We start from the raw sequence: 11,440 nt of genomic DNA on the forward strand, positions 1-11,440 counted from the left end.
CTGGAAGTGTAGAGAACTCTGCCTTCCTGGGGCTTCTGTCTACAATACATACATACATATCATAGACACAAACATACGTACATATATGTAGGAGAATGAGAAGCAGGTCTCTTTTGGGGAGCTGATCTTAGGTCTTTTGCCTCATCCTTCGTTTATGTAAATGAGAAGAGTCCAATTACACATATGGAAAAAAGGTTTAATGAATCGTGAAAAGCCTGCTTTGCAGAGAAAGGGTGCAGTCTCTTCGCCTTATTTCCCTCCTCCTCCTCCCCCCTCCTCCTCCTCCTCCCCCTCCTCCTCCTCCTCCTCCTCCCCCTCCTCCTCCTCCTCCTCCTCATCCTCCTGCTCCTCCTCCTCTTTCCCCTTCACTTCCCTTACTCCTCCCTCTTGTCCTTTAGATTTAAATTAGAAACAGGTATTTCTTTTAAGGATGATGATGCCCATCATTTTATTTCATATACTAGTTTTAATACTTCAGAATTATCAAACATTTTCCTAGAAGATTGAAATTTATATCTGCAAGGCTTTATGGATACTTAACAAATATTCTACACCTGAAACTACAAAATTCTGATTTTCCTCCCCTAAATTTGAAAAAAATGACTCCATGTCTGTTTCTCCCCCACTTTGATGTTATTGTTGGTTCAATTTTAATTTCATCTTTTGTTTGTTCTGGAACTGTTTGTACTGAAAATGGGTTGCAACATTATAAAGGAACTAATACTGAGTCCCAATAAAAGGCAATACTTTCCCATACCTTGTAGCTTACTTTGGTATTGCATTTTAACGAGCATCTGGATTTTGGGCTGCAGTAGAAAGTTCTTTTGGAGCTTTCAGTTACTTTCTTTCTCCTTTTCTTAATGTTGGTGTAATGAGTAGATAAAAATGGACCACACAGAACCCCTTTCCATCCCAGGTTTTTAAATGAAATAAACCTTTACAGGAAGGCTAAGGAAATCACCCCTGTGTCTGGCTGTCCCTCTGGAATCTGGTAAGTATGCTACTAGTTCTAAGGAAGTGTTGTGAGGCGACAGCAGGGGGCTTCTCAATCATGACCTTCAAGTGTTCCTCGGAGACCTAGTTTCAACCACCTCACTGGGCACCTGGGGAAACTGAGGGCTAAGAAGCCGAGAAGGGGGCACTACAGTGACCTTTTCTCCCTCTACAAAATACTTACTGAATTATGCCACGTATTTTTCCTAAGTGTAGAAGCCATTACCAAAGGATCCATATCGCCTGTCTAGTTCACTAGTGGTCTTCCACTCTCCCCCTCAGCCTTTCCAGATCAGCGTCCCAGATGTGAAAGATACCACAAAGTTACCCCTTAGTCCTCTGTGACAACACGGGCCATAAAAATTCACCAGCTCATTTGGAAGAGGCTGACAAGTCCCCCCCCAAAACTGTGTGCAAAAAGTGCGGCTTAGAAGGAGCTCTGCAGCGGGCCACCTCGGAGCCGTCAGAGCGGCAGGCGCGGCACTAGCGGGTGCCGGGGCGGAGCGGCCGGCAGGGGCCTGGCCCGCGGAGCCGGGGAGGCCGCGGCGCCCGGGCAGACGGACAGCGGGACGCGGCGCGAGCCCGGAAGCGGGAGCGCAGCCCGGAGTTGTGCGGGCCGGGCGCTGCAGCCGGGGCCGGGCCGGGCCGGCGGGGCGGGGCGGGGCGGGACCAGGGCCACGGGCGGCACTCGCTGGAGCAGTTGGAGTGTAGGTTCCCGCCCGCCAAGCCGTGCCGCGAAGGTGGCGCCGGCCAAGGAGGGCGGAGGGCGGCCCGGAGCCTGAGGTGAGCTGCGGTGGAGGTGGAGGTGGACGCGGAGGCAGAGGTGGAGGTGGAGGTGGAGGAGCAGTGGGCAGAGACCCCAGGGGAGGAGTGCGCCCGGCTGGGAGGAGGAGCACGAGGAGGAGGAGCACGAGGGGAAGGAGGAGCACGAGGAGGAGGAGGAGGAGGAGGAGGAGGAGGACGACGATGGAGGACCAGCCGAAGGACCGTGAGACTGAGGTCGCCGGGCCCCGGTTTTCTAAGTGGGAGCGCCAGTGCCTTGCCGAGGCGGAGCAGGCAGAGCAGCTGTCCCCGGAGCTGCAGGAGGAGGCGGCTGCTGATGCGGCGGGGCTCAAGATCGAGCATCAGAGACTCTGGCACCTCTTCCAGATCTCAGCCACGGCAGTGGCCCAGCTTTACAAAGATTCCGGGTGCCAGCAGCCAGGACTCTCTATGTGGGACCCTTTCCAGAATGCGGCCATGGCTGTGACCAGCCTCTACAAAGAGAGCGGGGATGCCTACCACAGAAGTTTTGAACTGGGTGTCCAGGTTGGCTACCAGCGTCGTGTGAGAGAGGTGCTGGAGTGGGTGAAGAAGGGTAGGAGCATCATTCGCCGGGAAGACCTCATAAGCTTCCTGTGTGGCAAAGTTCCCCCGACCCCTCCACCTCCACGTACCTCCCGGACGTCCCCGAGGTCACCCACGGCTGCCTCCACTCAAGCTGCTGCCAGTGAGTCCAGCACACCTGTGGAGGTCGACCTACAGCCCTTCCACGAGGCCATTGCTCTCCATGGCCTCAGTGGCGCCATGGCAAGTATCAGCATGCGATCTGGGGCTCCTGGTTCCTCATTTCAAGATGGAGGTATTGCCAGCAGTGGACGTCGGAAAAGTAGCTTCCTCGAAGATGATCCGAACCCCTTGAACTCAGAAGAACTGGCTCTCCGGCTGGACAGTGGGGGGGTCCGCAAGCGCACCTCCGCCCAGTTTGGTGATGGTGCTACAGACTCTCCATTCCACAAGCGCAACCGAATGGTCTAAACTGCCTCCTTGGTCGCCCACCATCTGCCAACTTACTGCTTGACAGTCAACTTGGCCATCAACTTGCTTGTTGAAACCATACCAGAGACTGCTTATCTTCCTTCTCTAAGTTAAAGATTTCTATCAAGTTTACCATAAAGAAAATTTAAAAGTATTCCAGAAGAGGCCTCCTATGACTCTGACTTTCCAAAAATATAGCTCTTATTACAGAACATCAAATATCACATAGTTAGCAAGATCATTTAAACTTTAAATCAAAACATTTCCAGTGAGGGTGGGAGCCTGGTTTATCTTGTTCAAGTTATTCCTTAGCACCTAGTACAGCTGTTGGTGCTCAATAAATGTTTGTTGAATGAATAAATGTGACCTTATTTTAAATTCCTAAGGGGAAATACATACATATTTGTTTTTGGAAAAATTTTTATTCTTTTTTGTTTGTTTGTTTCTTTAAGTTGTTTGGTTTGATAGTTTTTGCCAATTCATGTACATTTTACCAAAATGTAAGAGTAGACATCTGGGTTTAACCCACTGTACTATTTATCCAGTTTTTGGAAAGAAACTGTGGAGTTGATATATTTTAGGTTATTACTTGCTTTGAAAAAGTTGCTTTAGGTGATGGTGATGTGAATTGATGGCACAGTGATGAGCTAGGTCAGTGCTCACCTTAAGACAAGGAATCCAAATAAGATGGTGGCCTTGGCGGCCTTCTGCTTAGGAATGTAAAACGAGTCTCTGTGGTTACGTTTTAGTGGATTCAGTTTTACAGTAGCAGACAAATTAGAATGAACTGGGCTTTCTTTAAGGAAACACCATGGCATAACCATGATATTGTTCTACCAAAACGAATAATAGTAGGACCCTAATTCCACCACAAAATGACGATTTTGAGCAAGTCTGTTAATAACCACTGGCCCCAGTTTTTCGTAAGTAAATGAAACTACGTGTCTGCTAGGGTCATTTCAAATAGCAGATGAGGTCCCGATTTCTAGTGTCCACAGCAATGCTTAACTCACTGAGAGTTTTCCCTCTATAAATACAAGTCAGTCAGATATCAAAGTCCGTACTTGTTTTAGCAAAGGCAGCAAAATAAGTGTAGAAATCAGCAAATAAATCCCTAGTATTCTACTTGAGCTAAAGATTACTGTTATGTAGTTTAAAATATTTTAAATATCACGGTCTGTGTATTAATTGTGAATATGTCGAGCTCATGACTTAGGATCACCACTCTAAATAAATACTCCAGCATCCTTAGAGTTCCTAAATTGCCTGAAGACCATACTTTGCAACTAGGGGCTAGTAGCCTGAGAGACTATGGAGAGGAGGCAAGTACAGAAAGACTATGGAAGTAAAGGGCCTGGGGCATCTAAAAGGCCATCGTGGTTTTGATAAGAAGGGTGCTGATGGAGTACAGCTGGTAGGGTGGAAGTGGTGGGAGGGAAATTATGGAAGGAGTAGAAGGACATGAAAAAAATCTACATCTCCTCCAGAGTCTTCCAGAGACCGTACATAAAATATTATGGGTTTAGTAAAGGCACCTTGCCTCTAAGTTCATATCAGATTTGTTCCTGCTTCATTAATATGACTTTGGATAAAATTTATAGCTGACCAATATGTTAAAATAATGCTAGACTATCAAGTGAACTTCCTGATAGAAAAAAAGAAGGAAAGAAACAACTTGATATTGCATTGTGTAAACACTGAGGGACTGTCTTAGATCCTGAGAAGAGGTATAAGCCATAAAATAATCCTCCTCCTCAAAGAGTTAATGCTGCCTTAGATGATAAAATATGTAGCCACGCAGGGACTTCTAGCTTGGGAAAAGCATAGGAGAAAGCTGTGTACAGCTCAAAAGACGTTCTTGCTTGTAGAATCACAGCTCCTGGAGAAAGGTGACATTTAAACTAGGTTCAGAAAAATGAGTAGTAGTAGGCAAACCTTTGGAAGATTACCAAGTACCATTTGAGTATATTGGATAGGAGAGGTGAGGCCAAAGTTTAGAGGGTCTCAGATGACTATTCATAGATTCTATCTGAATGCAAGCAATATTTTTATACCGTCCAAGTACCGCTCTCCAAGTAGTACTTTGGTAAGTTTGGCTTTGGCAGACATCCTGCTGTCCAGAAGCAAGACACTGCAGTGGAGGCAGTTCAACATCTCACAAGATGTTCTTCTCTGAGGCTATTGACCTTTGGTTAACCCAGGCTGGGGTGATGGACTCTCTGATAAGATTTTCTTTAGGAAGCCTTTGTTCATACTACTCTTCCAAGCCACAAACCACACAAGATAGAAAGCACATCAAGTAAGATTTTGAGATGCTTCTTCAAGCCTGAAAAAGCATTCGGTTTCAGCTGCATCTTTCTGAAGATATGTAACCCCCCACTCCTTGATTTTTTTTTCTTCTCTCTGCTACTGCTGGAGGATACTCTTCTGGTGGAATCATTGAGGCATTTTGGGCACACATTTATCTAAGAAACAACTAATTTTAACAGGCATATGGGGGTAGGTGGGTTGGACTACCATATGCCATTATGAGAACAGGGGTTTTGCTTGTCTTGTTTCCTTTGGTAATCTTGAAGGACCGGTACAGTGTCTGATTCATATGAACACTAATGCATAAATTTTAAGAGAGCAGATGACTAGAGCCAGCAGCTCAATCCAGGTATGACCAAGAACATATGACCAACCCCCTTTCCATACACTTATGACCTTAAAAAGGTACTTGATGTCCATGCACTTATTCCTAGATGATTACACATTTTGTGTCTTTACCTTCATTTCCAATGATGAGATTAAGCTTTTTCTTCTATGATCAACGAGAGACCGAGAGAGAGAGAGAGAGAGAGAGAGAGAGAGAGAGAGAGAAGAGAGAGAGAGAGAGAGAGAGAAAGAGAGCGGGAGAGACGAGAGAGACGAGAGAGGAGAGAGACAGAGAGAGAGAGAGAGAGAGAGAGACAGAGACAGAGACAGAGAGAGAGAGAGAAGGAGGAGGAGGAGGAGGAGGAGGAAGAGAAGGAAGGAGGGAAGAATGAGGAGAGCAAGCTTGGTTATCTTGAATTTGATCATGTCAGAGCTGCTCTCCAGCTGACTTACAAATGTCAATGAGTGAGTCCGCTAAACTATCTCTTTCCAGGAAAGGGTCTGTAAGTATGAAGCATGAAGTCTGATCCCAAGATATGTGATTGATTCAAGGAGCTCGACTTTTTTTTTTGTTGGATATTTTCTATATTTACATTTCAGATGTTTTTCCCTTTTCAGATCTCCCCTTCACAAACCCCCATCCCATCCCCCCCTGCCTCTATGAGGGTGCTCCCCCCTCCCATCCTCCCACCCTGGCATTCCTCTACACAGGAGCATCAAACACCCTCAGGCCCAAGGGCCTCTCCTCCCACTGCTGTCCAACAAGGCCATCCTCTGCCACATATGCAGCAGCAAGCACCATGGGTCCCTCCATGTGTACTCTTTGATTGGTGGTCCAGTCCCTGGGAGCTCTGGGGGATCTGGCCTGTTGAGACTGTTGCTCCCTCCATGAGGCTGCAAACCCCCTCAGCTCCTTCAGTCCCTTCTCCAACTCCCCCAATGGGACCCCCGAGCTCAGTCCAATGGTTGGCTGTGAGCATCTGCCATTGTATTGGTCAGGCTCTGGCAGAGCCTCTCAGGAGACAGCCATATTAGGCTCCTGTCAGCAAGCACTTCCCAGTATCCACAATAGCTTCCAGGTTTGATAACTGTATAATGGATGGATCCCCAGGTGGGGCAGTCTCTGGATGGCCTTTCCTTCAGTCAAGGAGCTCATTTGAAATTGATCATTGTAGGAAAACTTTCTGTGTCTGAAGAGAATCTACCTATTTATAGATAGCATCTTTCTCGTCATATTGCATACTTTGTATATTTTCTCTCTAGCTTCAAGTATAAATTAAATGTGTAAACTGTGTGTAGTGGCACCTGTCTTTAATCCCAGCATTCAGGAATCACAGACATGTGGATCTTTCTGAGTTTAAATTTGAGGCCAGCGTGATCCGTACTTCAGGCTACCTAGGACTACATGGTAAGGCACTGTCTCATAAAACAACAAAGACAGCTTTTAACATATGGAAATTCCCAATTTCCAATTTTCCTTTATATTGAAGCCCAAGAGAATACTTGTTTTCTAACCTCTAGCTCATTAAACCACGGCTTTCTCATAAAAGTCACAAACCAACTGATAGTTTGAAAACATTGCAGTTAGATCTTTCTGGCTCTTATCAAATGGTGGAGTAGGTACAGTAGTGAAAGATTTGTTACTTAGTAGCCGAGGCCTTTGTTTGGCAGTCCCTAAACATTTACATCTGATTTTCTAGTAACAATGGAAGAATACCATCCTTGGCAGAATCACAAATGCTGCAGCTGAACTCATCTCCAGTACCATGATCACTTTTTGGTAAATTCTGTTGCTCAATTCACTGTCCTTCCCTTGGTTACACTGTGTCTGGCCTTTTAAATTCACATGTTGAGGGTGAGATGTAGATGAGGAATTTGTAATATGAAGTCACTCTCTTGGGACTATATCATATTTATTTAGGGGCACTGATATTTTCACTGATGGAACATGTCACCACCACCTTGTAGGCACAATGGCAAATCCAGATACCTACAAAGACAGACCACTTCGAGCTCCCAATCTATATTGTTTTTTAAATCATCACTGTGGCAGGTCCTTCTCACCTGGACCCAGATGCCCCCATCCCTGTCTACTCAACTCATCTAAGTTTTAACTTTTTTCTTTCTTGGATACCTTTCTTGCCCTTCTATGTCAGGATAGAATATTCTCTCTAAAATCTTCACTTTGGGGGTCATCAGTATGTCAGTTTGCATTTTCATGCATTGAACCATAAGTTAATTCATTCTCATTTCAAGGTGCGCAGTCCCCTGGGGAAGTATGTGAGAACCCTATGACTTCATATTTAGATTGACAAAGCAAATTCAGTATCATGCTATACATTATGTTTTTAATGAAAAAGAAGGTTTGCCACAAAGTAATATTAGAGGAAAGAAAGCTCAAACATACTTTCAGCCGGGCGGGGCGGTAGTGGCTCACACCTTTAATCCCAGCACTCTGGGAGGAAGAGGCAGGCAGATTTCTGAGTTCAAGGCCAGCCTGGTCTACAGAGTGAATTCCAGGACAGCCAGGGCTACACAGAGAAACCCTGTCTCGGAAAACCAAAAACCAAACAAACAAACAAAAAAAAAAACCCCAAAACCCAAAACAAACAAACAAAAAGCCATACCTTCAGAGGAACAGTTTTATTCTGTAGAATACTGAATATGCTTCCCCAGAGAACTAGAGCAAATACGTTATTGACCTTCTTCTAATTAGATATAAGATTACCATGTGTTAACACTGATGCAATAATACGGTACTTACATTAACCCTTGATTTCCCCAGTAACTACCTGACTTTGAGTAAGCCCGTTTTTGATATGAAACAGTCATTGGTTGTGCTAAATGAACTTTTAGGTCCCCTGCAACTCTGCACTGTAACCTATGATGTCATTAGGTAGGCAGTAGTATATAACCCGTTTAATGCTGCATGCTCCTTGTAGTAAGGACGGCCAAGGTAAAATCATTCAAAGCTAGGACACTGCCTCGGGTGGCTGTGATGTGTCTACCTGGAGGATGGGACCATGTGCACATTGTTCAGCTCTCTTTTCTTTTGATTCCATTTTCTACACTAGGACAAGAATAAGGGAGAAAAATGTAGGCATGTCTAACTTTTTGAGATTGTGACACAAAATGCTTTTTTGGTTTTTTTTTTTTTTGTTCTTGTTTGTTTGGTTGGTTGTTTTAATAAAACACTGCACGATCTATTTACTAAAAATAATCTCATGATGTCTTAAGAAAGTTTATGATTTTTTTGCTAGGCCACATTCATGTCTACCTTGGGGTGCATGATGTCCTCGGGCTGCAGGTTAGACATAGCTACTGCGCACAGTACAGCCAAAAATGATTCAGTCACTCTCTTTCCCAAAAATGCTAAGTCAGAGTATTTTTTTTTTTTTTTTTTTTTTAGCCAGATAGATGTTGAGATTCAGTGCACAAAAAGGGAGACTTGGAGTTTGGCAGTTTCACAGGCTCCAACTCTGGGAAGAACTGGTATGGAAAGTGCCCTGATAAATAAGCTGCTTTCTTCACTTAAAGAGCTTTGAGATAGATCCAAACTCTTCTTCAGTAGCTGCTAGGCAAGGCTTTCTGAAGACAGCTGCAAATTCCTCAGAATGCAGTGGGGTTTCTGCTCTGTTCCTATTGTAGCCTAATCAGAGGCAAATTGGCTGTCCAGCTCAGAGGAATAATCTTCCTGCTGCTTCCAAAGCCCTCACCTCCAAACCCTGGCTGCAGATATTTTTTCAAAGATTTTATTTTATTTTTTTTTTAAATAAAGTTTATTTTTGAACACTGTATAGTGTTTTTTTTCCCCGTGGTGCTGGGGGCTAGAACCCAGGACCTCTTGGACACTAGGCAAGCACATCCCTAGCGCTTCTTTAAAAATCCAGCCTCTTGGTTGATGAAATACTTTCCATTTTTATGCCTTCTAATACCCTGCTCCAAAACCCCAAATATGGCGCGTGTTACGTGTATTATGTCTCACATTTACCCTCCTGCCCAGGCTGCAATTTTCTCATTCTTCTTGAAATCCCTGGCTTTCTTGACACCAGAACCCAATTTTGTATTTAAGTGTGACTATCTTAAATTGGAAGCATATGGGAACATTGGGGGAAATGTTAAATTGTTAAGAAAATCATGTGCCAAACCACGTGGGAGCCTCTTAAATACAACTTTGGTGGTCATGACCCTGGCCAGAGGGGAAAGTCTGTGATGTCACCTCTTCCCAAGGCCCAGTTTCACGGATAGTCTGCCTGAATGGAATTGTCTGAGGGAGATTGTTCCTTGTGAAAAGTTCACATGATAGAGTTTGAAGAGATTGTTTTCCTCAGAGCCCAGCAGGACAGAGCGGACTGGAATGCAGCATTCAGTGTGTTCTGTTTGGCTGAAAGCTGTCACAGGGAACAAGTACTTAGCAAACAGCATGAACAAGGATTTGAACTAGAAAATGAGATGTGCCCTGACAACACTGTAATAGTGGTTTCTGTCATCAGAAATTGTTCAAGGCTACAGCAGGAGGTGAAAAAAGAAGACTAGGAAAAGACAAATTAAATAAGTTTGTGTCTATACGCAAAACAATCCAATGGAAGAGCTTCCCAGTGTGGCTAAAGTTTTAGGAGAAGTTGCTGCATCTCACTGTAGCTATCTGTACTTTGCTCTTTGTGGTAGTATTTTTGTCTCTTTTAAGGCATAAACCAAGCCTGTGGCTACAGGATGTCCACAGAACTTACTGATAAACTAGATCAATCAACTGCTTTGTCTGTTTTTTTTTTCAATGCCAAATCCCTGGGTTGAACGTCTTTTTATATGTTTACCAAATCGATTAAACTGGTGCCCTGATTCTACGTTTACTCTTCAGGCTTTAAGTGGAATTAAATGCCCTTAACAGGGCTATTCTTTCAGTCTACATTCTGTTTGCTGACAACTCATTCTGCTCTTTCTGTTTCTTAAAGCCATTTTAGTTTTAGTATTTGCTTAATTGTTTATATTAATCATATCATGGTACCGTTTTCATATATGGACATTTTCGTATAAATATATTTTCTACAGTAAGCTTCTACCCCAGTCCATGCCGCCTCTTCTCCTGCATCTGTCTCCCACTCCTCCCTCTTCCCCCATAGAGCTCTGCTTCTACTTTCATGGCACGTGTACACATATTTTATGTATCTATATAAAATCAAGAAACCACAAATGAGACAAAAATATGCATTTATCTTTCGGAGACTGACTTTATTTAATGTGATCATGTCCAGTTGCATCTATTTTTCTGCAGATAATATAAATTCGGTCTTTTATAGCTGAAGAATGTCTATTGTGTATATATTACACTTTCTCTACCCACTCCTGTATTTTAAATCCCTGGTTTGCTTGCATAACTTTGTTATAGTGAATAACAAATTATTCAATATATTTTTTGTTTACATTTCAAATTATTTCCCCTTTCCTGGCCCCCCACTCCCCAAAAGTCCCATAACTTTGTTATGGGACAGTGCTATAACACACATTGATGTGCAAGTATCTCTGTGAAAATTGACTTGAAATCCTTTGTATACAGCTGTGGTATATGGTATATTTTTAGTATTTCAAGGAACCTTCACACTTATGCCTACCATGGGTGGATTAGTATACATTCCCATAAAGGATATAAGAATTTTCTTTGTCCACATCCTCACCAGCTTTTACTATTATTATTTATTATTTTATTATTAGTCTCTTGATGATTTTCATTCTAACTGGTGTAATGGGATCTCTATGTAGTTTTAATTGGTATTTCTAGATGGCCACTGAAGCTGAGCATTTTTTAAAAGATTTATTTATTTTTAAATTTGTGTGTGTTTGTGTGTGCACATGTGTGCTTGTAAAAGTGCACATGTAAAAGAAGGAGTCCTTCAATACCAGGATGGGGGAGTGGGAAGGGGTAGATGGGGGAACAGGGAGGGGAAGAGGGCTTATGGGACTTTTGGGGAGTGGGGGGCCAGGAAAGGGGAAATAATTTGAAATGTAAACAAAAAAA

At 43.7% G+C, this 11,440-nt stretch overlaps 1 protein-coding gene across 1 annotated transcript; it reads left to right on the forward strand.

Annotated features, from left to right (window-relative positions):
• The first annotated feature begins 1,959 nt into the window (after positions 1-1,959).
• Hapstr2 (HUWE1 associated protein modifying stress responses 2) lies at positions 1,960-2,790 on the forward strand. Its single transcript, XM_052171929.1, has one exon. It carries the CDS (start codon positions 1,960-1,962, stop codon positions 2,788-2,790), a length of 831 nt encoding a protein of 276 aa, XP_052027889.1.
• The last annotated feature ends 8,650 nt before the right edge of the window (positions 2,791-11,440 follow it).

Source organism: Apodemus sylvaticus, chromosome X, assembly GCF_947179515.1.
Source record: "Apodemus sylvaticus chromosome X, mApoSyl1.1, whole genome shotgun sequence".
Classification (NCBI taxonomy): Eukaryota; Metazoa; Chordata; class Mammalia; order Rodentia; family Muridae; genus Apodemus; species Apodemus sylvaticus.